General features: G+C 51.6%; 1 protein-coding gene across 1 annotated transcript in view; it reads right to left on the bottom strand.

The window, feature by feature from the left end:
* LOC119456541 (uncharacterized) overlaps window positions 1-26,865 on the bottom strand; it is a 491,108-nt gene that overhangs the window by 46,203 nt on the left and 418,040 nt on the right. The window contains exon 5 of the mRNA XM_037718374.2: window positions 26,222-26,438. Coding sequence (XP_037574302.1) covers window positions 26,222-26,438 — 217 coding nt within the window. The remainder of the gene's footprint in view (window positions 1-26,221; window positions 26,439-26,865) is intronic.

Genomic DNA, 26,865 nt, shown 5'->3' with positions numbered 1-26,865 from the left:
CAGCGCGGAGTCACTGGCTACTCTAAGCAGCTCCAGTGCAATGCAGCGCTCCACATGACCTAGAAACACCAGTCATACAATCGAAAGAGCGTTTCGGTAAACAATCAGTTTATTGCAAGTAATAAATGTTAAAAAATGTGTAATATGCACGCTCCCAGAGAAAACAGACTAAGAGTGGTCTCCCGTAAGTATTGTCCGCAAAACGTAGACATACAACAGCCGTACATAAGCACAAGAACAGATTATTTCTCGATTCAGTATATAACACAAATTTTATTCGCACAGAACAGTGTTTTATTAAAAATGGTAACCAGTGGAATGATTATATTCAATGCAAAATTTACGGAGGTTGGACTGAAATCTCGAAAAGTCAGATGTACCTTAAGATGAGATGGTAATTACCTGCAAAGTAATCTGGCAGAAGCATCCCTAGCAGATTTTGCATATTTAATTGTAGGTATTGGCAATAAGTAGTGATTAGAGCACTGCACGGGCTCGGGCTTACCCGAAAGCCCGGGCCGGGCCGGGTAGAGCAGTTTTTTCACGGGCTCGGGCCGGGCTCGGGCACGGCGTGTGCTTTTTGACCCGGGCCCGGGCCGGGCTCAGGGTTTTTGAAGCGGGCCCGGGCCAGGCTCGGGCTTTCTGGTGGTGTGCATGTAACGTGCAGCGAGTTATTCTCGGGCGTCTCAACTCTGAAAAACATGAATTTTTTGGTCTCGGGTCGGGCTCGGGCCTAAGGTAAAGGGGTGGCGGGCCGGGCCGGGCGGGTAACATAGATTATTTTCGGGCCCGGGCCGGGCCCGGGTTTCGCCATAAAAGTTTTGATCGGGCTCGGGCGGGCAGCCGAAAGTAAAAGCGGGCCCGGGCCGGGCCCGGGCTGAAAAAATGGGCCCGTGCAGTGCTCTAGTAGTGATTACTAATCACTACTTATTCGGGCTGATCTCGGGTGAATCGGGCTGATCTCGGGTGAGACAAGTGGCTTTAGTAATTATCGGCAACGTGAACCTTCCACTGAAAAATGTAGGTAGAAGAATCAAATGAATATTTCTCTTTTTTCTGAACCGACCGTAAGAAATGAGCAATTCAACTACGTCTGATGTCGCTACGTGATCACCTGCTTCTGGGTATATTGCAGTGGGTGGGGCATGTGTTCCCCATGACAATAATGGTTGATGTGTACGTTTGGAAGGAAGCGTTGCAAAAAGAGATCAGGGGCTCTGACATAAATAATATTGTCAATTTAATTCATATTCTAATGCTGTCACTCTAGTTAAAAAAGCCATTCTATTCAAATTTTATATGCTCATATATTACGAACTGTAATTATAGAGTAGGAAGTTGGGCAAGTTGGTACGGACTCATGTTCTTGTAGATTTCTGTGCGCATAATAGACGCGATGTATGCGGCTTCCTTTATTATTGCGATAGCAATTATATGGACACTTCAACCGGATTTCTGCCGTCGGCGTCGCCGTCGCCGTGAGGTTCCGTATAGATAAAATCTTCACCGCGCGCCGTATGCCCGAGCGGAAGCGTGCTGGGACGCGCGCTATCACGGAGAGCGAACGCACTCAATCTCTCACGCGCAAGCAAGCGAAGCGGGAAGCCAGCGCCGGAGGGAGCGGGGGGGGGGGGGGGGGGGGCGCACTTTTCCTCTGCCAACAACCGCGCTCGTCGCTCGCCGCACCGTCTCTTATCTCCACACGGCTCTGACCTTTATGCACTGTGCGTTCGCCGCTCAGTTTCTGTTGAAGCGATAGACCGCACGTACCTTCGCCCGCTGCTGCGCCGTATATATGCGCTTGCTGCCAGCGTTTTGACAGTCGTTGTCTGCAGTCATGTCTCACACCACGCTTGTTCATTCAGTTAGTAATAGTCGGGCCACATTTTCCAACGCACGCTGCACATCTAATGCTGCCCGGATCGGCAGTGCAGCGCTACAGGTGTGTCCCTTCGCACGCGCGCTGCCCACGGGAAGCGCTTCTCATCAACACCACCGTTTCACACGCGCCTTCTCGTGGTCATCGAGTCTCTCTTCATGTCGGTCTACTTACGCCGCAGCACACCTGCTTACTTAATCAGCTCATGTTTACTACAATTCATATTGCTACCAAAGCCGCTCACCTTACTTCGTATGACATTGCTGTGTTGCTATCGCATTCATTGCTTCGCCCTTAGGGCGAAACTGTTACATTTTTTTATGCTCTCGCCGATTTTGCACGCTCATATTGTGACGGAAGCGAGATGGAGGCGAAGGATATATTTACAAAATATATACAGAGGAGGCTAGGGCATGAGATGTCCGATCCGGCCCAAGAGCTAGCATCTTCATCGTCGTCTTTGTCGCGCCGCCAAGCATCGCGTTGATCCATGTGTGGATCGCTCCGTAACATCACTCTCCGGCGGCTGAAGCGCCGTCCTGGCGCTTGTTATGAAGGCGAGGAGCTAGAAGAGCAGTATGGCTTCAGCCGGGAAACATGAACAACTTCAGTTCGCAGCGATGAGGTCGAAGAAGCAGGATCCAGGAGTAATTTCGTAATTTACGTCACCGAGTTGACGAAGAACCTTGTAGGGCCCGGTGTAACGTGAGAGGAGCTTCTCTGATAGGCCGATGCGGCGGCATGGCGACCATAGGAGGACCAGAGAGCCAGGCGTGAAGTGCACGCTTCTGTGTCGGCTGTCGTAACGGGACTTCTGGGCTGCTTGCGAAACAGAAAGTCGATCGTGGGCAAGTTGACGAGCTGCACAGGCTCGAGCTGCGACGTCACTGGCGTATTTAGTAGGCCAATGAGGAGCCGAAGGAAGGAGAGTCTCGAATGGTAATGCAGGATGTCGGCCAAACAGCAGATAAAACGGTGAATATCCGGCGGTGTCATGCCTCGAGGAATTGTACGCAAAGGTAACAAAGGGTAACGTGCAGTCCCAGTCACGATGATCTGGGGAAACATACATGGCCAGCATCTCGGTTAGCGTTCGGTTCAGGCGCTCGGTCAATCCATTCGTCTGCGGATGATAAGCGGTGGTGAGCTTATGTTCAGTGGAGCAAGCACGAAGGATGTCATATACCACGCTTGATAGGAAGTACCTCCCGCGATCAGTGAGGAGCTGCCGAGGGGCGCCATGATGTAGAATTACGTCGTGTAGGATAAAGTCAGCGACGTCTGTAGAACAGCTTGTCGGTAAAGCCCTGGTGATTGCGAAGCGCGTGGCGTAGTCTGTCGCGACTGCAACCCATTTGTTTCCCGAGATGGACGTAGGGAAAGGGGCTAGAAGGTCAAGGCCGACGCGGAAGAATGGCTCTGCAGGGATATCAATAGGTTGTAGCTGACCTGCAGGCAGCGCTGAAGGGCGCTTGCGGCGTTGGCAGCGTTCACAAGCAGCGACGTAGCGGAGCACAGAACGGTACATGCCAGGCCAGAAAAACCGGCGTCGGATGCGGGCGTAAGTACGCGAGACACCTAGGTGACCGGCAGTTGGTACGTCGTGAAGCTGTGAAGAACAGTGGAGCGAAGATGGCGAGGTAGGACAAGCAGAAGCTCTGGGCCATCTGAGCTGAGATTACGACGATACAGAACGTTGTCGTGTAGCTCAAACAGGCGAACAGAATGGTCTGGTGATCGAGAGGTAAGACAGTCGATGATGAGCCGTAAGGACGCGTCTCGTCGCTGTTCGGTGGGGATATCATCCAAATCAAGGATGGACAGTACGCAGGCGTCGGAGTCAGGGTCAGTGAGGTCGGGAGCATCAACAGGGTGACGTGATAAGCAATCAGCGTCCTGGTGCAATCGTCCAGACTTGTAGTGCACAGCAAACGAGTATTCTTGAAGCCGTAATGCCCAGCGGCCGAGACGTCCAGACGGATCCTTTAGCGACGAAAGCCAGCATAGAGCATGATGGTCTGTAATTACAGAAAAAGTTCGACCAAACAAGTAAGGTCTGAATTTGGTGACAGCCCACACTAAAGCCAGGCACTCGCGTTCTGTGATGGAAAAGTTTCGTTCGGACGAGGACAGAAGGCGACTGGCGTAGGCGATGACACGTTCCTTGCCATACTGTGTTTGGCCAAGGACAGCCCCAATTCCATGACCACTAGCATCAGTGCGAAGTTCCGTAGGCGATGAAGGGTCGAAATGGGCCAGTATTGGTGGTGTAGTGAGTAGGCGGACGAGGGCAGAAAACGAAGCTGCTTGTTCGGGTCCCCACACGAAAGGAACGTCCTTCTTCAAGAGTTCCGTAAGAGCGCGGGCGATGTCCGCGAAGTTCCGGACAAAGCGACGAAAGTAGAACATAATCCTACAAAACTGCGGACGTCTTTGGCTGAACACGGCACGGGAAATTGTTGCACTGCTCGCACCTTGTCGGGGTCTGGTTGAACACCGGCAGCACTGACAAGGTGACCGAGCATAGTTATCTCGCGCCGCCCGAAACGGCACTTGGCGGAGTTCAGCTGAAGGGTGGCTCTTCGGAAGACGGCAAGAACGGCCGATAAACGGGTGAGGTGGCTCTCAAACGTAGGCGAGTAGACAATCACATCGTCTAAATAGCTTAGGCAGATGGACCACTTATATCCCCGCAGCAGAGAGTCCATCATACGTTCGAACGTTGCTGGGGCATTACACAGTCCGAACGGCATGACCTTGAATTGGTATAGGCCATCGGGCGTAATAAAGGCAGTTTTTTCGCGGTCCATAGGGTCGACTGAAATCTGCCAATAGCCAGACCGAAGGTCGATGGAAGAAAAATATTGGGCTCCATGAAGGCAGTCGAGGGCGTCATCGATACGAGGCAAAGGGTAGACGTCTTTATGAGTGACTTTGTTCAAATTCCGATAATCAACGCAGAAACGCCAGCTGCCGTCCTTCTTTTTCACGAGAACGACAGGGGAGGCCCACGGGCTAGATGAAGGTTCTATGACGTCTTTTGTAATCATTTTGTCGACCTCGTTCTGGATGACTTGACGCTCGTGATGCGATACGCGATATGGATGTCGGCGTATAGGAGTGGCGTCACCAGTGTTGATGCGATGAGCCACGACTGATGTTTGGCCTAGAGGGCGGCCGTCAAAATCAAAGATGTCACGATAGGACGCCAGGACCCGGTAGAGATCTTGGGCTTGCGCCTGGGTCAGATCGGGAGCAATCATCTTGTTAATGTCGTCGACAGACGAAGGCACGAAGTTAGCCGAGCAAGAAGGCGGAGAAACATCGGCATCCAAAGTGGCAATCTCGTAGGGGTCAAGCGCGGAAATGGTGGCCAGCGACATGCCTTGCGGGATAACCTGAGTCAACAGGCTGACGTTGAGAAGCGGCACGACCACCGTATTGTCAGCTACGGAAACAATGGTGTGAGCCAGGGCGACATCGCGGGCTAACAGGACGTCGAGAATCGGAGACAAGACATAGTCGCCATCGGGAATGTCGCGTGAAGACGTCAAAGTAGCGTATGTAGCAGCTTGAGGCGGCAAACGAACGTGGTGGCGAGAGCATAAGCGTGGCGATATGTCGGCTGAACTGTCGGAAGGATGGGGCAGCTCAAGCTGAAGAGCACCGGTCGCACAATCAATGAGGGCAGAATGAGTGGCCAAAGAATCTAAGCCGAGGATAAGGTCATGGGGGCACTTCTCGATGACGGCAAATTCGACGGAAGTGGGATGACCAGCAATGCAGACGCGGGTGGTGCACATCCCAAGAACGGCAGGAGTCCCTCCATCAGCGACGCGGAGGATGCGGGAGGCGGCAGGCGTGAGCACTTTATGAAGGCGTCGACGAAAATCTGCACTCATTACAGAGATGTGCGCTCCAGTATCGATGAGTGCAGAAACAGTTACGCCATCAACATCAACGTCTAACAAGCTTCGTCTTGTCGGCAGCGTCAGAAGAGGATTTGTGGTGGCAGTCGTCAATGCAGCGTCACCTCTGGGCGCTGCATTGTTTAGTTTTCCTGATAGGCACGAGCAGGGTTGAAGGGGGACGACGGGCGGCGAGTTGTGGTGAGCGAGACGACGGGCGACGGCCTGGAGGCGAGCGTGATTGGTGACCACGCGGCGACGGGGGGCGGCTACTTATCCTGGGGGAAACATCGGCGTTGGGGAAATAGGACTGGGATGAAGGCGGAATGCGGGTGCTCTCGGGACGGCGGTAAGGGGTAGACAGCGTGCGAGGCGCCGAGGACCAGCGGGTGGCGCAATAACGAGCGACGTGGCCGATACGGTGACAAGCAAAACATATCGGTCGATTGTCAGGGGTTCGCCACGCAGCAGGGTCGCGATATCGAGTAGCGTATCGCTGCTCTTGATAGGAAGAGGGCGGACGCCACGAAGTTTTTGTTGGGCTGGCAACGGTGCACACAGAGTGAATGCCCATGTTGGCGAGCTCCTGCCGGACAATGGCTTGAACGAATGGAGCCGTAATCGAGCTCGAGTCACCGGCGTGAACTGGAGCAGGGGTCATGGCCTCAAGTTCGCGGCGTACAATACGCGTCAGCTGACCTGGTGGAACTGACGGTTGTGCAGCCGTGCGGTCTTCGCAAGAGGACGTTGCCGCCGTGTTGGGAAGCCGGGCAAATGAGTGGCCAATGTGCCGGCTTTTAGCCTGCTCAAAGCGCCGGCACTCCTTTATAATAGCGTCGACTGTAGAACAGTGTCTACACATTAAAAGATTGAAGGCGTCGTCAGCGATCCCTTTCAAGATATGCCCAACCTTGTCGTCCTCCGGCATCTCGGCGTCGGCCTTTCGGCATAGCGCTAATACGTCTTCTATGTACGCGACGTAAGACTCAGTAGCCGTCTGCGCACGTGACGCGAGCGTCTTTGTCGCGGCGATCTTCCGGCCAATGGGCTTCCCAAACAATTCTCGGAGTTTTTCTTTGCAGGTGTCCCAGCTCCCAATCTCAGCTTCGTGATTATCGAACCATACCTTCGCAGTGCCTGTCAGGTAGAAGATTATATTTGCCAACATCATGGTAGGGTCCCATCGGTTGTTCTTACTCACGCATTCGTAATGCGCCAGCCAGTCTTCAACATCCGCGTCACCGGAACCGGAGAACGTGCCAGGATCCCGGGGTTGCACAAGCACGACCGTTGAAGTGGCGGGCGCTGATGTAGACGCTGTGTCTTCCGCCACTGCAGACAGATGTCCGAAACGACGGCCGCTGCGAAGTTCCGTTACGAGGCGAGACGTACCCCGCACCACCACCAAAGTGTGACGGAAGCGAGATGGAGGCGAAGGATATATTTACAAAATATATACAGAGGAGGCTAGGGCAAGAGATGTCCGATCCGGCCCAAGCATCGCGTTGATCCATGTGTGGATCGCTCCGTAACAATATGTACATGAATATTATCAATACGTGATTGAAAAAAGAAATAGAATAAAATGTGCTGGAATCAAAGGTTAGCATTGAGTCCCCTGTACCCACTTTAAGGTGGACGACAAGATAACAAAGCTAGATTTAGTAATATTGATATCTAGTCTATTAAGAAGGCACCAAGCCACAATATCCTACTGAGACGCCTTGTATGTGATATTTCAGATTAATTTCAACTCTGAAGCTATTATATAAAGTATTCAGCCAGCACCCGCCGTGGTGACTTAGCGGCTATGGTGTTGCGCTGCTAAGCACCAGGTCGCGGGATCGAATCCCGACCGCGGCGGCAGCCTTTCGATAGGGGCGAAATGCAAGAACTACATTGTCCCATGCGTGGGGAGCGCGTTAAAGATAACCTGGTGGTCAAAATTAATCCGGAGACCCACACTACGGCGTGCCTCACAATCAAATCGTGATTTTGGCACTTAAAACTCCAGAATTAAAGTATTCATACAGATATAAACTAAGATGTCTGCGTAACTGCACGGAAATGGTTTAATCATATTATTGCCAACAACTTCCGAAAAATTTGACGTTATTTTTATCTAGTCCATTGTGTCATAACGCACGAGATAAGCCCTCGTGAAATGGGTTTCTAATGCCGCGAGTAGACACGAAAATCGAGGATGCCGCATCAACGCGCCAAGCTATTAAGCGATGTTCTCCTCAGTGCTTAAGCCAAGCAAAGCGGCTTTTGTCATAGCAAACACGAGGTGATGTTTGCGTTGTCCATGTACATAGACATGCTGCCCTTAGCATCTAACCAATGTATTAACAAAAATCATCACCCCTTCCACTCCGTGAAGATGGTCGAACAGCGAAGCTGTGAACAGGGCTACTTGCGGGTATGGGACGCGTCGGCGTCCACGGGCGACGGCGTTCCTAGCGCGTTCCTCACGCTTTTTCTACGACATTCCTAGACAAGAGACTTCCGGTTTGGACGCCGACGGGGAAGGCCGCGTTTTTTGGTGCTCCCGTGAACAGGTCTTTATTCCCATGGTTCAAGTCCACACTCTTCGTCAATGCTCTTACCAGTTGGAGGACTTCACCTTCCGAACAAGTGAGCGCAGTTTCACTCAGTTTTGAGCTCGTCAGAACATTTTTCGGCACTTTGTTTGCGGCGTCGGAACGAACGCTAAGCCTGACATTAGGCTTGGCTTCGTTACCGGCACCCGAGTCCAGTGCTATGGCAGCACCATCTAGGGCCATCATTGTGCAACCTGCAACGTCATGCGTTCCCTCCACGACACCAGGCGGAGAGGAGCTGATGGATGTAGCGTCCGCAGCTGTGTCTGTGACTGACGAATCTAAAAGGCAAGCTCGAACGCAGCGCGCGCTCCCAACTTCTGCAGCTGCCATGCAAGAAGCTAGGCGCCAAAATGCACGTGAAGAAATCCATGATACTAAAAGACGAAGAATGGAGAGTGAGCAGCTCGAAGATGATGCTGACATACGCAAGGCAGCCAGTCTCCAAGCCGAATGGTCCAGCCATGAGCCTGAAGAAGGCTTTGAAGGGGACGGATTATGGGAACGCGCCACAACCCGCTCCAGACGAAAAGCGGCCCAACGTGAACAAGGGAATTCAACTAGACCTACGAGGGTTGTCGAGCGAACCGAACTTGGCTGCTTCGTTTTAGCCATACGGCCTAGAGAACGACGCAGTATCGTTTCGCTTAACGCCCGTGAAGTGAAACACGCCATTAGCGCACTATCGCACGACAAGAGGTTGGCTCAACATCAACTGCTGCGGTTCAACGACGCATCGAACACCCTCACAGTCCAGACGTGCGACGAAAGACAAGCATCAAATTTGCTAAAGCTGAATACCCTGGAAATTCCGTCGGCGCCACCTCTCCCAGTGTCTGTGCACCAGGTCCCGAGCGAGGGCATGTCACGTGGTGTTATATACGGCTGCACACTTGATGAGACATCGGAGACGCTGGCTCAAGCACTTGACAGTGAGAATGTGCAGATACTCCTGGCTCGCCCTATGGGAAAGAGCGGGTCGGTGTTGATTACATTCGCATCATCCCGCCCCCCTCGATACGTGAAATACTGGGATTTTCTCAAGAATGTCATCCCCTACGAGCCGCGATCCGTGGTGTGCTTCCGGTGCCATGGGTTGGGCCATAAGCAAGATGTGTGCCCTGCGGAGAATGCAGTGTGCCCTCGATGTGGTTCCCAGCATGAGGAACCCCCTGAGTCATGCCCCCAGACGGACAAGAAATACTGCCGTAACTGCGAGAAGGACGGTCACCTGGCTACAGACGCTTCGTGCCCACAGCGCAAGCTTTTTGCCAAACACGCCAAGGCTGCACAGGGACACCAGTCCCGTAGTGCCATGCAAACAGGCAAGAATGTCAAGTCGTCTAGTCAATCAAAGGACTTATCTAAAGGCAGGAGTGGAAGCCGTAAGCAACAGAAGGCATGCTCGAAATCAAGACCATCAAGCAAACCCCCGGATTCCGGTGCTCATTTGTTAACATCACAGCCTTCTCCGGTGTCCTACGCTTCGATAACCTCTGGTGCTCAGAAGACTTCGAAGAAAACGTCTCGTTTCAGTCCGCGGTATGGAGAAGAGATCGCAAAGGAGCTGGAGCAGATTGACATGGAAACCGAAGTCAGCACCCGTGACTTTGAGAATACATTGTCTCGTCTCCAGAAGCAGCTGTCGGAAATCCAGCGGTCCATAGACACGGCTCGGACACGATTTCACCAACAACTGAAGGAGCGAAACGAGCAAAAGCTAGTACTCCAGCATCGCCTAGCAGAGTGGAAAGAGGAGAGAACGCTGATTGACCAAGCGAAGAGACGACAATCTCTGTCACCACGAAGAGGCTCTGCCCCACCTCCTAAAAATACACGGCCGCACCCAATGAACGGGGGAAAGCTCAAGAACCCATCCCAAGAGCCGTCAAAAGAAGAAACAGGAGGCTCAGTGGAAGTCGTACCGCAGGCATACCACGCTCCCGAGTGGATCACGCAATTTCTGAACGATACGAGAGCCCAGGTAATGCAACAACAAGCTCAGGCGCAGACGCAAGTTTTACAGACACAACAAGTTTTAAAGCAATGGCATCAAATGCAACAGGCACAGCAGGATATGATGCAACAGTTTATGCAAACCCTGCAGACACAGCAGGATCAAATGATGGCCATTTTGTCTCAGCATGGCGAGCTCACCAAACAGCAGCGGCCGCAATGCAGTGCCTAAACAGTCCCCGGATGTCTTGCAGTGGAATTGCCGCTCACTTAACCAGTGCGCCGCCGAACTCAATGCCCTTTTTGAACATGTGGGCAGGCCGGCGGTGCTTCTGTTGCAAGAAACGAGGGGCACCACTCCTGGCATCCGGGGCTACGAAGGGTATTTTCAACCCAGCATATTACACGCGCATACTGGAAAGAAAAAGTGCGACCAACAGAGAGAAGAGCACGTTGAAGCACAGGCGGCTGTCTTTGTGCGCAGGGATGTGCCGCACGCAAAGCTCGACACAGCTAAGTATTGTAGCAAGATCCAAGAGGTGGTGGCGGTGCGATGTAACTTGAGAGGTCGTCAAACATTACTTGTGTCCGCCTACCTTCGCCCAGAAACCAATTGCTACAAGAAAGTTGGTGCGAAGAAAGCTAATTTCGCATGGTTGCGTGAACTGCGAAACATTTACCCAAAGGATCGACTATTGGTTGGAGGAGACTTCAATGCTCATCATCAAAGCTGGGGATATGACAGAAATTCAGAAAGGGGATGTTTACTCCTTGAAGAAGTTGAAGCAGCCGGAATTATCTTGGCGAACGACCTGGACTACCCCACTCGCCACGCACTCCACTCGGGGCAGCGTGACAGCACGCCTGACTTGACTTGGACGACACCGGGACTTGTGAATGACTGGAGGTGTGGCGCCGACCCAATGGGCAGCGATCACTACCCAATCTGGATTGAAGTCGAGGCGAAGGCCACCGGACAGAAGAAAAGAATGACGTCAGCCGTAGACTGGGACTTGTTCCGTTCCTGTTTTGAGGCCTGCGACAAGAACACACCGTTCATAGAGAAGCTTTCAAGTGCAGCTCGGGAAGCCACTAGAAATATTGAAGTGAACGAGCACCTTCCAACACCTGACAAGCATCTCCTCCATCTGTGGGACACGCGAGCCATGTTACATCAGGTATACATCCAGAATGGGAAGCAACACGTCGACTTGCTCAGGGTTCGTAACAAGACAGCGCAGGCGCGTCGTTATGCTAAGGAACTTGACCGAGAACGATGGTGCGACCACTGCGCCTCGTTTGACGAACGGACTGGGACTCGGAAGCTGTGGTCCACTTTCAAGGGCATGTCTGGAAAGAGAAAGAAGTGCAATACCGTCAGGAATGTAATGCTGGCTACTGGCTGTTCACCCTCCGAGTTCGAACTGAAGGCGGCGCACACTTTCTTCCCTCAGCCAGACCTACCACCTGATGCTAAAATTTACCAACGCATGGTTCCTACGTCGGACGCAGATATCGAATCAGCTTTCACTATGCAAGAACTGATCATGGCTCTTGATTCTGTCAACGCCAAGAGTGCACCGGGCAAGGATGGTATTACCTGGCAGTTGTTGCGGAACCTCAGTGAACTAGGAAAAGAACAGTTAAAGGAAGAGATAAACAAAGTTTGGTTATCAGGTGAAATTCCCGCCGAGTGGAAGCACTCCGTGGTGAGCCCTATCCCAAAACCAGGCAAACCTGCAAACGATGTCAGCAATTTGCGGCCTATATCGTTGACATCAACACTTTGCAAGCTTCTCGAACGCTTAGTCCTCACGCGGCTCACCTACCATCTCGAGGAAAGTCACAACGAACCATACTTTGACCCAAGTCAGACTGGATTCAGACCAGGCCTTTGCACTCAAGACAGCCTCTTTTTGCTCCGTCGTTGCACTAGGAAGCGGCGGGGTAGGCAGAAGGTTCCCGGCATCCTGGTCGCCGCGGACCTACGGAAGGCATTCGACAGTGTCACACACGAAGCCGTAATCTCGGCGCTCGAAGAAGCGCGCCCTGGAATACGAATTGTAAACATTGTGAAATCGTTCCTGGAGCATCGGACATTCGAGATCCGTAGTGACAACACATGTACAAGGACATTCACGAACAATGTAGGTGTTCCTCAGGGCGCAATTTTATCGCCTACACTGTTTAATCTAGTCATGCGAGGACTGGCTGTGCGTCTACGACAGGTTCACGGCGTCCATTTCACCATTTATGCGGACGACGTGACACTGTGGACGGAACCTGGCGGCCCTCTAAAGACAACAGAAATAGCAACCAAGACAATGCAGCATGCACTCGACACATTGACGGATTACTTGAAAGGAACAGGCATGCAGCTGTCTCCGGAAAAAACAAAGTACATCCTCCCCGGTGGCAAGGTACAAGAAAAGGAGAAAGTCGAGCTGTACCTAGCTGGCCAGAAGCTTGAGAGAGCTCCACAACACCACGTCAAGATACTCGGCATTCCAATTCACGAGGACGGCGGAGCGGCTACCTGGCTCAAAGAACTAGAACCTACGTGGAAGAAACTTCTGCACTTGGTGAAACGCATATCGCAGAAGCGCGGTGGAGCTGGCGCCGATACCGCTCGGACTTTGACGTCGGCAGTGCTTACGTCGAGGGCTTGTTACGGTGCGGTATGCTTTGACCTCACCAAAGCACAATACAACAAGCTCGAAAGAATGCACCGGGAGTGTCTTCGAGTGATCACGGGTCTTCCCCGCCACGCGCGAGTGGAAGACCTGCACCGGTACGCGGGACTTCCTCCACTCAGGGACATTATTATAGAACGCAAGGAGGGACATGACCGCCGTCGACGTTACACACGCTCTGGACAGCAACTCTTAGAGTTAGACGGAGAACGCTTGCGAAACAAGGTGGAAGTGCTTCCGGCTGTTGCTCCGTGGGATGACGTGCAGGTTCGAGTCACGAAGCCTGTCACACGCCGGCAGACGAAAGAGTACCACGGCGCTTATCGATCCAAACTTGCAGAACGGGCTGACTTGAAAGAATATGCCATTTTCACAGATGCGGCCTGGGATCCTACTACATCGAGAGCGGCGCTGGCAGTCGTTAGTGGTGAGCAGCAAAACGTCCGGATTCACCAACACCAGCAAGAACCGACCATTAAGGCACTTGAACTGCAGGCCATCCTATTTGCACTAGAGAAGCTGAAGGAAAAGGCGGGAAATATTACGGAAGACCACAGGGGCAAAGAGTTCACGATATTCACCGACTCTTTAGATGCCCTAAAGGCACTCACGGCGACGCCCAGAGTAGGCACGTGGGCGCATGATATTAAGGTCGCATGCGCATCCCTTCATCGGGATTACGGCATGGGTGTGCGAGTGGACTGGGTCCCGGGGCACTCGGGCAGCATCGGCAACGGTGCGGCCCACAGTGCAGCGAGCGAGCTGTTATTTTCCCGCTCATCTCCCCTGGGCCCAGTCCCTCTCACTCCTGTGCGTCTGGATCCGGAGGAGGAGCGCGAGCGACTTAAAGTCCAAGCCAAACGGGAGCTGAAGGCGAAGGTACCGCACAATGCCCACCCTTTGCCCAAGGGGCTTCCTCGGGGCGCGCAAGTCCTGGTGCATAAGGCCAGGACGGGCGCAGCACTCACCGAAGATGTTCTGGCTAAGTGGCGCGCGTACGCCGCTTCAAAGAAGACGCGAGGCCATCAGAGGCAACGTATGGACAATGAGGAGGAGGAAGAGACGGAGGCGAAAGTGATGTCTTCACCAGTGACGTGCAGTACGTGCGACATCGGTGCTCGACCGACAATCAGGCATCTATTGTGGGACTGTCCCGGTCTCGCAGCAGTAAGAGACAAGCACAAGGGACGCGGCATTACCTCACTGGAGGCATGGACCACGCCGCCCCCTCAGGCCGATGCCCGACGAACTATCAACTCCTTATGGGAGTTTGTGCGCGAGGCCGGCTTGACCGGCAGGTTATGAATGTGTAGTGTTTTCTTGTTTTTTTTTGTGTGTGTGTGTGTGTTTTTTCCTTGTGAACCCCGCCATTGACCCTTACCCCTGCTTAGGCCATTGAGCCATTCTTTTCATTAAAGTTCTCTCTCTCTCTCCTAGACAAGAGTCCTGGACCAAAGCTCCGTATATACAACCAACGCTAACGCGACTCCTCTCACGCCCCACTTCTCCGTTGACCTACTTTTTTCGTACACCGAAATCGGTTGGCGCGCCTCATGCTCTCCCCCTCCAACGCCAGGATTGGACGGCGCGACTTACGTCAACGCCCCTCCCCGTTCTCCTTTTCATCTGCACCCTCTCACAGCTGGGTTTAACTCTTCTTTTCCTCTCCTCTCCCGCTAGGTCACGTGGGTTTCAGCGAACGGACGACGGCACAGGGTCCGCAGAAACAGCTTCGCTGTAAAAAATTGGTTTTTCACGTTTGTAACATAAAAGCCGGTAATAAGAACCAATTTGAAACGTGATTGTGTTCCTGGGCTCAGGATGATCTCGTATACACTAACTTTAATTTAGTCAGTGGGGCAGGACATTAATATAAGCGGTCAGTCGAAAAATTTCACGCAGTGAGTCAGCAAAAACGCCGGAGAAGGTGTAGCGGCGCCGGTCTCTTTCCATTCGGAGGGACCCGGTGGACCTCTAGGAGACAACTGAGTCTTATGCGCGCACTTTTTGTGCAACCAGTATTTAGGCTGGAGATCGACGAACAGACGGAACAAAGATACAAGATCAAAATGTCTCGTGAAATTTAGCAAGGCTGGTGCAGAAATTCATCAAATGCTGCAAAAGGCCTATGCAAAGGCTGCACTACAAGAAATTACTTTGTTCTAGCTCATGAAGCGTTTTCGGGAATGCCGTGAAGACCCGAAGGACGACGCAAGATCTACACGCCCCTCCACCTTGTGCGAAGATTAAAACGTTGATCGTGTGCACTCTGTTGTGCTCAGTGTGCATTGAACTACTGCTAGAATGATATCAGAAGTATTTGGTTTCAAAACGTCGTTCTTTGAGCGGATATTGACTGAAAATTTGGAAATAAAAAAGGTTTGCGCCACGATGGTGCCATAAACGCCGACTCATGAGCTCGAAAGTTGTGACAAAAATAATGCTGCATTGATTGGAACACTTCGGACGACCGCGATTAATTTTTTAAGGGGTCGTCACCGGTACCGAAACTTGGAAAAAGTGTACAACGAAAATGTGCGAGGGCTAAGAAAAAGAAAAAAAAAAGAAAGAAACGCAGAAGAACGAAGCAAGAATCAGTCATGTGGAGTGTTTTTGATGGCCATATATTTTCACACCACAAATTCAGTTCCATCAAATTCCTTTATTTGGCAGCAATGATAGGGTGTCAGGCACACAGACAAAAAGCCAGAAACATTGTGGTTTGATGAAAATCTGCACACCCTAACATGGGATTCATATTTAGAATGTCTTGGAATATACATACAGAAAAAAAATTTGAGAAAAAAAAAGCAATGGCGGAGCTATATAGAGTGCTTAAATTATGAAATGAAAAGCATGAAAATTTTAGCCGCAACCAATATTCTCGGAGCATCAAAATATATATAAAAAAATAAAAAAAATTCAATATACTGCCAAGGAAACATTCATGCATGCGTGGGCGCCCTAAGCTTATTTGCGCACAACGCAAATAAAGAAATGTGAATGTAATACCGATGTAAAACAACTCAGAGACACCGCAAAATAAAAAAAAATACAGGTGCAGCGCATATGATGGAACCTGTGTGAAGCGAGGCTTAAGTAAAGTGGTTAGTTGAATGCTTCATAACTAAGGGCGCCTCATACAATTTTGTTTCCTTTCGTACCATGCAACCTCTAATGTCATGCAATGTTTATGCCTATCCACCACAGCAGTCGGAAGATTATTCTCATCAAATTTGTATATTTATGCACTACATCACTGTCAAGCTATACCTAAATACAAACTCCAAATCAGGCGGATACACAGCGGAGCTCGTCATTACATGCCATTGCTCGGGGTTTTGGGTATTATACGCTACAACAGGGCTTCCTTTAGTCCGGATTTCTACCTCAAGGTCAAACTGCCAATGCAGTTTTCCACATGGAGGCTCCGAAGCATCTCAGAGGTTGTATGTACCGCGTGCGAGCAATTTGTCGAACGGGGGGCGCTGCATTCTGCATCACGGTAATGCCCCTGCGCACTCTGCACTGATAAGGCAGGAGGTATTGGCACGCAATTGCATCAAGGTACTGGAGCACCCTTCCTGAACTGCTGATGTTAGTCCCCTGTGACGTTTTCTTGCTCTCCAAATGCAAACACATGCTCCGGGGGCGGCATTTCGGGGATTCTACATCGTCAAAATAAAAAAGATGGTTCGGCTTGCGTGGTGCAGACCAGGAGACTTGATGTTACTTTTATATGTGCTTTCCGAACTCCTGAAGCGCTCAATTTCGGTTTCCCGGAGAAAAAGTGAAAAAAAAAATGTCGCAGTATGGGAATGTCGACAAAATCCATCGACACCACCATTGACCGGACCAACCGTCGAGCAGTGGGAGGCCCAGCTGACAAGCCCGAGCCCTGAAGACTAGCATCGCCTGGTGAGCAGAGCCAAGCTATCGGCTCAGGCCCACGGCATCCTTGACGAAGGACGCCGCCCACCTCGGACGATTTTACCGTCTGCTCATTTCTCTTAATAAAGCTTTGTGCTCCTCCTCCTCGCAGTTTCACCCGAAAGACGAAGCATCAGTTGCGATAGCAAATTAGTAGACAGCTATACAGAGTAAGGATAGTAGTTTTATCAGCTGTATAAACTGGGACATGCAGCAGCACCAGCAACGCCCAGAACTGTTGAAGACGCCGTCGGCGTTTTGCCCGCGTTCGCACCGAACGCGCGCGGCGTTGGTAACTGTTGTCGGTGCCTCTGGGGGCAGCTCGGAAGTTTTCGACGAGATCAGAACGGGATACTCGTCGAGCAACGTCGGAAGTGTTTACCACCTTCTCGCCTCGCAACGTTTTTATATAAATCCGCATTTGGTGCCGCAGATGAACGTCGCCTCCCCTCCCACCCGCCCGTCCCGTGACGGCCTTTCGCGCGACGGAAGAGGTCGCGTTTGCTCTCCGCCGTGCGTTCACTCCCCGTGAAAGCGAGCGTCCCTCGCGCGCTTTCACTCGCACATACAGCATACGGCGCGCGGCAACGATTTCATCGCCGTTTGACTTTATACGGAACCTCACGGCGACGGCGACGGCAGAAATCCGCTTGGAGTGTCCGTATAATTGCTATCGCAATAAAATATATCGTGCTACAGGAACTCGAAGAAGGACTTCTTGCGCGATTTCAAAACTGATATGATACCCCCTTACCAGCAGCTACAACTTTACAATGTCAGTAGCCGCAGACCTCCGCAAGTTAATTAGCTGCATTAGTGTATTTAACTAATTGGCGAGAAAATTAGAAACCTGACACTGTTTTCTGATGTTTGCAATTCCCGATAACCCTGTTTCTAAAAACTTTCAATTTTTATTTGACTGCTATATTTGTAGAAATGTTGGGCAGTTTTAGCATAGCGCTGGCCCTTCGAGATGGAGAGGCAAAAGAACAATCTGCATTGGTCACGATGGAGCTCCCAGGCAGCATGCCGTTCGTACATGGCGAGTACCGTCCCAAACAAAATCTACAGAATGCTAGGCACACCCTATAATGGCACCACGCGATAATGTGGCGCCCGGCGGTCTCTGGACTCGAGCGAAACGAGAGGGTGGACCGAACTGCTCGAGGAATAAGCATCCGAGCACTGGTCGGTCCTCTCGAAGAACCCCCGATCCACCCGCACGGCTTCCTCGAAAACAACAGAGACAAAAGTACAGGACGTGTCTGATTTCCTTAACAGCAGATCGGGGCCGGGGCCAGACGGAGTCACGAATAAGCTCCTCAGGAACCTGGATGACAGGGCCATCGTAACACTTAAAAACGAGATCAACCGGGTATGGAATTCCGGCCAAGTCCCAGAAGAATGGCGCACCGCCAAAGTAGTACTCATCCCTAAGCCGGGTAAGCCCCGGCACATCGACAATTTGAGGCCCATCTCTCTTACGTCCTGCATCGCCAAGGTCGCGGAACACGAGATCCACAACAGAATCGTTGCACATATTAAGAGCAGGGAACTCTTTAGCACAAACTAGTCGGGTTCAGACAGTCCCTATCAACACAGGACGCTATGCTTCTTCTCAAGAGGGCTATTTTGATAATAAGACCCGCGATGTAAGGGCAATCCTCGCGCTGGACCTCGCCAAAGCTTTCGACAGGGTCAAACACAGGCACATACTGCGAGAAATTTCTGCTACTGACAAGGAAGTCTAGCACGGCTGTGGACGACACGAAGGACGCCGACAGGGAGACACAACAGCGTAGGTTTAGCCAGGCGCACCAGGAACAGCGTCGAGCCCGAGCCCCACTTCAGTAGCGCTGGCGATCCGGCTGCGGAGCTCTACACGACGCACTTCTTCCTTACATCTTCCCCCCTCGCTGAAGACGGAGCCGCACAGGAGGCCTAAGGCGTCGTGAGGATGAAGGGCTCGTGATACGGCTTGAGCCGATCGACGTGGACAGTTTCGCGGCCTCGGCGACGCTGGTCCGTAGGGGGCGTCAGAGGTTCGATGACGTAGTTCACCGGAGAAGTTTGCTGCAGAACCCGGTAGGGTCCATGGTATCGGGATGCAAACTTGGAGGAGACACCTGCTGTCGAAGTAGGAGGCATCCACAACCAAACGAGAGCGTCAGGCGAAAACTGGGTGTGGGGGCTCCCGTCGTCATGACGAAATTTCTGTAGCGCTTGTTCTTGCGTTGTAAGGCAGCGAGCTAGTTGTCGACATTCTTCTGCATACCGGGCGGCTTCGGAAACCGGTGTACCCTCTGATAAGTCGGGACGGTAAGGAAGAATAGTGTCAATGGGAAATGACGGTTCTCGGCCATATAGAAGAAAGAAGGGTGAAAAGCCCGTCGTTGCCTGGGGCGCCATATTGTAGGCGTACGTGACATAGGGAAGGATGAGGTCCCAGTTGGTGTGGTTGGAGGCGACATACATCGAAAGCATGTCGCCAAGAGTTCGATTAAAGCGTTCTGTCAATCCATTTCTTTGCGGGTGATATGCGGAGGTACAGCGATGAATAATGCGGCATTCAGTGAAGTTCTTGAAGGACATCGGCGAGAAAGACGCGGCCTCGGTCGCTCAGTAGTTCGCGGGGAGCGCCGTGACGTAAAACGAAGCGTTGAAGCAGGAAGGAGGCAACCTCACGAGCCGTCGCGGCTGGTAGAGCGGCCGCTTCGGCATACCTCGTGAGGTGGTCTATAGCTACAATGACCCAGCGATTGCCAGCAGCTGTGTATGGCAGAGGCCCGTATAGGTCTATTCCAACCCGGTCAAAGGGTCGTGAAGGGCACGGCAAAGGTTGCATTGGTCCAGAAGAGTGGCAAGGATCAGGCTTGCGGCGTTGACATTCTGTGCAAGAGCGAATGTACTTTTGCACAAATGTGTACATACCGCGCCAATAAAACCGATGCCGTAGTCTGGTGTAGGTCTTGAAGAGACCAGCGTGTGCACACTGAGGGTCGGCGTGGAAAGCGGCGCATACAGCAGTGCGGAGCTGCCAGGGTATTACAAGCAGCCATTTGCGGCCGTCGGAACTGTAGTTACGGCGATCGACGATGCCGTCGCGGATGGCGAAGTGCGAAGCTTGCCGGCGTAGCGCTCGGGATGGTGGGCGTTCAGGTGAATCAGAGATGTAATCTATCAAAGATGAAATCCAGGAGTCCTTGCGCTGCTCCAAAGCCATGTCGACAGAAGCGAATGGGGGAAGTGGGTCGTCTAGGACGGAGACACTGACAATGTCGGTGTGGACAGGCGAGCGCGAAAGAGCATCGGCATCGGCGTGCTTCTTGCCTGAGCGGTAGACAACCCGGATGTCGTACTCTTGCAGCCTCAGCGCCGACCGGGCTAGGCGGCCGCAGGGATCCTTGAGGGACGACAACCATCAAAGTGCGTGGTGATCGGTGACAACATCGAATGACCGGCCGTACAGGTATGGACGAAATTTTGTAATGGCCCAGATGATCGCTCGACATTCTTTTTCAGTGACTGAATAATTCGCTTCAGCTTTCGTAAGAGTGCGGCTCGCGTAAACAACAACATATTCTTGGTAGCCGGGCTTTCGCTGGGCGAGCACAGCGCCAAGACCAACGCCGCTAGCATCCGTATGGATTTCCGTGGGAGCAGTTGGATCGAAATGGCGCAGTATCGGTGGTGTTGTAAGCAGGAGTCGTAGCGTCGCGAAGGCCTCGTCGCAATCCGGGGACCACGCGGAAAGGTTGGGGTCTCTCTTAAGTAGCTCTGTCAGCGGTGCCATAATCGAAGCGAAATTTCGAATGAAGCGGCGGAAGTACGAGCAGAGGCCAATGAAACTACGCAAGTCTTTTAGAGATGTTGGCCTTGGGAATTCTTTAACAGCACGGAGCTTTGCGGCATCGGGGAGAACGCCATCCTTCGACACGACATGTCCGAGATTTGTCAGCTTGCGTGCCCCAAAGTGACATTTTCTCAGGTTGAGTTGGAGGCCAGCGTCACTAAGACAGCGTAAAACCTGCTTAACCTGGGAAGCTTAACCTGGGAAGGAACTTTCAGGACTTTACAAGGTCGTTCCTGGCGAACCGCAAGGCACACATCAGGCTAGGAACGGTTTCAGGAGGTCCATACGAGCTGGGAAACCGTGGCACCCTGCAGAGCTCGGTCCTCTCCCCGCTACTGTTCAACATAGCTATGCACAGGCTTTCCGCTCACCTCGCCAAGATCCAGAACGTGGGACACGCCATTTACGTGGATGACATTTCGATCTGGGTGCCGGGAGGATCAATGGCCACGATTGAACACTCATTACAGAACGCGCTAGAAACCATCGAGGGGTTCCTCTCCGCCACGGGGCTCGATCTCTCCCCGTCGAAATCGGAAGCTCTTGCTGTACAGACGATCTAGGCAGGGAGTCAGCCTCTGGAAAGTCTCCCGATAGTTATCAAAGCCAAAAACGGGCAGCCAATACCGATGGTAGACTCAGTCAAAATTCTAGGTCTGCTCATCGACGCCAAGGGTTGCAACGCGACGGCTCTCAATAAGCTCTCTGGTCAGGCTGGAAACTGTCATCAGAATGATCACCCGCATCTCCAACCGAAGAGGCGGACTAAAGCAGGACAAACTTATCGAAGCTTTCCAGGCCTTTTTCCTAAGCCACATTACCTATTTAACCCCCTACCTTAATTGGAGCAGGGCAGGGAAGGCCAAATTAGAGGCGCTTATAAGAACGGGCCTCAAACGTGTGCTGGGACTTTCCAGTCCACGAGCACGGACCGACTACTGAAGCTAGGGCTCCATAACACGGTAGACGAAATTATAGAAGCCCACTCGGCGGCGCCGGTTTATAGACTATCGTCCAGCAGGGCTGGAGTTAGAATACTAAATGAGGCGGGCATTCGGCCCAGGCACGACCCGGAGGATAAAGTCTTTCTACCTAAAAACGTTAGTTCCCTAATCAAGGTAGACCCGATTCCGCGCAACATTCACCCAGTACACAATAAGGGTAGGAGACGCGCGAGAGCTCAGGCAATCCTCAAACAGATCACTCGATAGGGACTACACGCTCTATTCGTAGACGCCGCCAGATACGACAGCGGAGACGCGTTCGCCCTATCGGTAGTGGATGCGAAAGGCAATCTGGTGAATGCGGCCTCTGTGCGCACCAATTCTGCTCACGAGGCGGTAAAGGCGGCTATCGCCCTGGCCATACACAGCGCACATTCTTCCCTCTTCGTCTTCTCGGACTCCCGTACAGCCGTTAGGTGCTTTTCGGCAGCGCGCGTATCGAAACGGGCGAATATAATTGCGATCAACAAGCTCACTAATTTCGGTCAAATTGACATGGAAGCGTATTTCCACATTTCATGGTTCCCGGCCCACCTGGAAGACTCGATCCAACCGCACGGCTGCAACCCCACGAACGGGCTCACCGGCTGGCGCGCGATTTCACGACACGCGCAGCCGTCAACGGCCCTCCTCGTAACGAGGCTTGCATCCAGAAATACCCATTGTGCACCTTTCACGAGATAGTCTCACACTACCGCTTGGAAAGGAGGTGGTTCTCTCCTCCTCATCCAAAACTAAATAAGCCACAAGCTAGCACGCTCAGAATGTTACAAACCCGCACGTACCCCACTCCGCGGTCCCTTAGCAGGATAGACCCGCACTTTCCGCAGTCGTGCCCTAAATGCGGAGCCGACTCATGCTCTTTCGATCATATGCTCTGGCTGTGCCCAGCCATAGAAAACTCTATACTTGCCACAAAGGAACAGTGGGAGGAGTTCCTAAGAAGCGACCACCACCACATCCAATTCCAGGCAGTCCAGAGGGCCCACGACATCGCAACGGGATTTCGCCTCCCGGTGCCATCGTGGGCGGAGCCACCGACTTGACCTGAGGGAGCCTTCGGCTCCCCCTGGCCATTTTCTCAGGACCAATAAATGTTCTTGTAACCGTCACAAAAATACAGCCTCCCACACCCCGACCTTGCAGGTAAACAGCCCAAAGACATATCCACACCTCCAAATACTTATTAATATACACCCTGCCCTCTATGGGCATACCTGTCCTTTGTCTGGGGAGCGGCTAACTCTTGCCTACGTAACGTGGACGTGTAAACTACGGCCTCCAAATTCTAATTCACCCCTTACGGCGCAAATGCCAAGTAACAGGCGGTGGGCGGTTTGGCTTGCTAGCAAAGATATAGAGAGCCAGATAGTTCTCGATCAAGCCTAGCCAGCCACAGGGACTAGGGGGGCCCTGGACTGAGGGACCCACCTACCGCCCAAAACCCCTAAAATGAATAAAGTTTACACTACTACTCGCAAAATCACCCGATATGCGAGGCCTGCTTTCACTGATGGCTTATAATGCTATTGCTTATATGCTAACAGACAACGAAGTGCGAGTGACCGCACCTCAGTTCTACGTATCGAGGAATATTCGACGACATAAAGACTTTGCATATAATCTAGCCTCATATATATGTTCATATCTAATGTAAACAGAGATCATGACGAAACAGCGCGTCGCACTTAAGCGGCTGGTTTGATTTCCTTAATTTGGGCTACCCCATTTAAAAAATGCGTATGTTTCATCAGATACTTCGGTCTATAAAACGCAGAATTTCGAACAACAACGTAGTGCCAGTGAGCGGCTCTATGTATTGCGTTCTCAAACAATAAACAAGTGCATAACACTTTAGGTACATTTCGCCTAATAGGTATCTCTCAAGCACACATACCTCTATATTGAATACAGCGTGATTTTTTGGCGGATTCTTTGAGTTTCTTACATTTCTAAAATTTTGCTTGCCCCCACTAGTTATGTACCACTGTCACACAAGCAGTCTAAACGCGTTGAATGTATTCACATATGTTTTGCACTTCTCTAAAAACACCTCCCCTCGACAACGGACATCGTCTTTGGCCTATAGTGACATCTCTGCATCGGCATCTCACATTGCGTATCCGCATTTCACATTTCGGCATATACGTTTTGAATGGTGTGGTGGATAAACTTAAACAGTACATGAGATTACATGTTGCATTAGAATGAAATGTCTAATGATGTAATGATCATTAGAAGTAAATCTACAGAAGAATAAAATGGTGACCAGCAGCTTACTGCTATCCTTGAAAAAGAAATTGTAAAACCATTGCAATCCAGCGGTACTAGCAGATAGGGCAGGAACTTGGAGGACAACAAACGAGCTTCAGAAGAAGTTGAGGACCACGCAACGAGCAATGGAACGAAACAATATAGGCATAACTTAAAACGTTGACAGTCACTTTAGCACACGCTAAAGAGGATGAAGGCGAAAGCCTGCGCGCTCACGAGACATTCATTAAAATACTTGACATTCTCATTCGAAGGCGTTGTTACTTCCTATTGTCTCCCACCAAAGGTCGTGCCCTAAATAACTTTATCTTAATTAACTGTACGTTAATTAACTTCGCCTTAACACCAACAGTCGTGGGTTCGACCACCAAATTTTGCTTCCATTGAATTTTGGTCCCACCAAAGGTCGAGGGTTCGCCTCCCACCAAAGGTCGTAGGTTCAAGTGCCCTAATTACCTTGGCCTTAATTAACACCAAAGGCCGTGGCTTCGACTCGCACCAATGGTCGTGGCAAGCTCGTGACATTACCATAGGGCCAATGGGGCCGGTTTTCGTAGGCGACGCCAGCGCCACCCGGACTCTAACGGTATAGTTGCACTGATAGCAGAAAAATGTTCGTTTACTAATACTAGATGATGATTTGAATGTTATTCACCCATATTCTAAATTTACAAACGACAGCCGGCGTCTAAATAATTTCTAGTTGCTTAAAAAGTTAAATTTCTATCGAAAGCCCAATAACGCTTGTGAAGGAGTACCGCGCAGCAGACGACCGACGGTGGTATCGTCTGCTTCTGCTGTTTCTGTTGCGCTGCCTGTTTGCTTTGGCCACGTATATCCGAATTTTACCTCGCTCACATAATTATATATATATATATATATATATATATATATATATATATATATATATATATATATATAGCAACAGAGCGAACAGCCCGGGCTCCCTGGTAAACACAGAATGGGTCGTCGTCGTGGAGCTCCTACCGAAAACACCAGGGGTGTTTGCTTCATTAGATTGCCCCCCCCCCCCCCCGGGTGTGACACGGAGCCATCCGGGTGACTCAGGGAGCAGACAAGATGAGGGGGTCGTAATATGGCTTCAGCCGGTTAACATGCACTGTCTCGCAACCCCGACAACGAAGGTCCGGCGATGGTGTGACGGGCTCAGCGATATAGTTCACAGGTGACGAGGCGTCGATGATCCGGTACGGACCGTGGTATCACGCACGTAGTTTAGAAGAAAGACCAGGAGTGTGAGGCGGTATCCACAGCCAAACAAGGGAACCGACAGGGAAGGTAGGCGTGGCCTGATGACTGTCACGTCTTGTCTTCTGACGCCCTTGATCCTCCCTGGTCAGCGAACGAGCCAGCTGGCGGCAATCTTCGGCGTATCGGGCGAGTTCTGAAATTGTGGTGCACTCGGAGGCGTCAGATCGGTAGGGCAGGATAGTATCCAGAGGACACGAAGCCTCACGTCCGTACAAGAGAAATGAAGGTGAAAAACCGGTAGTGGCTTGTGTCGCGCTGTTATAGCCGAACGTAACGAACGGGAGTACGGTGTCCCCATTGGTTTGGTCGGACGAGACGTACATCCTCAACATGTCGCCGAGTGTTCAGTCGAAGCGCTCCGTGAGACCGTTCGTTTGGAGGTGATACGTGTGCGATTTCCGGTGAATGATCTGGCACTCACGAAGGAGGGATTGTATCACTTCTGACAAGAAGACACGACCCCTATCGCTGAGTAGCTCTCTAGGAGCACCGTAGCGAAGGAAGAAGTTGCGAAGAATGAACATCGCCCGCCCTCCCCCCTTCCAAAGCCCTAGAATGTCTAAGTCAGGGATATGCGACACAAACGACGTGCGATCAACGCCCGCGTGCCCTACCCGAAAGACAATTCGGGTGTCAACCGGCGCAAAACAGTGGTAACTGAATCGCGTCATATAGTGGTCATACATAGGCTGATTGTGATGAATACTACCGCGAGGTAGTCTGGAAAAGTGTGCAATTATTGTATTTGCACCCCCTGTTAAGACATCCTGAAATAGTTTTCAGAGGCAAAAAGCACCCTCGGACCACAGAACTGCTTGCAACAAGGGCATCGATAGTGGCTAGGCGTACCGGACACGTCGACGGTGCGCCCGTAGTCCCTGACGGTGAGCTCCTCGCTGCTTACGAAGTAAGGGAGCGCTGCATGCGAAGCGCAGCGCACCTCCATGGTTCCGTGCCAGAAGTGACTCGGCTGCGCCACGAAGGTGACGCGAGAGTGTGCGTGCCACAGACCCTCGGCGTCCACGAAATGACCGTTCTCCACGGCTTCCTCGCTGCCAGTCGGCACCTGTCAGAAAAAAACAACAAAGCCAATTGTCGAAGCTGCAAGACGCCGAGCGATTACAAAAAAAGAAGAAAAATAAGAACAACCGTTAGCTAAGGCCCACCGTTTAGCTATTACAAACATAGATGCCTTACTCTAGGCTATTGCTCTTCGAAAATGAAAACAAACTAGAACGATACTTTCACAACTGACGTACCAAACTACATTAGTGGAACATTGAAGGAGCATTAGACAGAAGCAATGACTTCCTCGAAACCAGCTTCAGATCTCAAGAAAACGCTTTCACATACATGCACTCTCACACACAAACACCTCAAGAAAGAACGCCAATATATATTATCAACTAGCCCAGCCACAAGTTCTAGGTTACAGTCCAGAGAAAACACGGGGAATGCGGGAGACGGAAATTCAAGACGATGAGCAACATGAG

Source organism: Dermacentor silvarum, chromosome 6, assembly GCF_013339745.2.
Source record: "Dermacentor silvarum isolate Dsil-2018 chromosome 6, BIME_Dsil_1.4, whole genome shotgun sequence".
Classification (NCBI taxonomy): domain Eukaryota; kingdom Metazoa; phylum Arthropoda; class Arachnida; order Ixodida; family Ixodidae; genus Dermacentor; species Dermacentor silvarum.
Note: the sequence above shows the minus strand (reverse complement) of the source record. Positions and strands in the feature narration are given on the sequence as shown.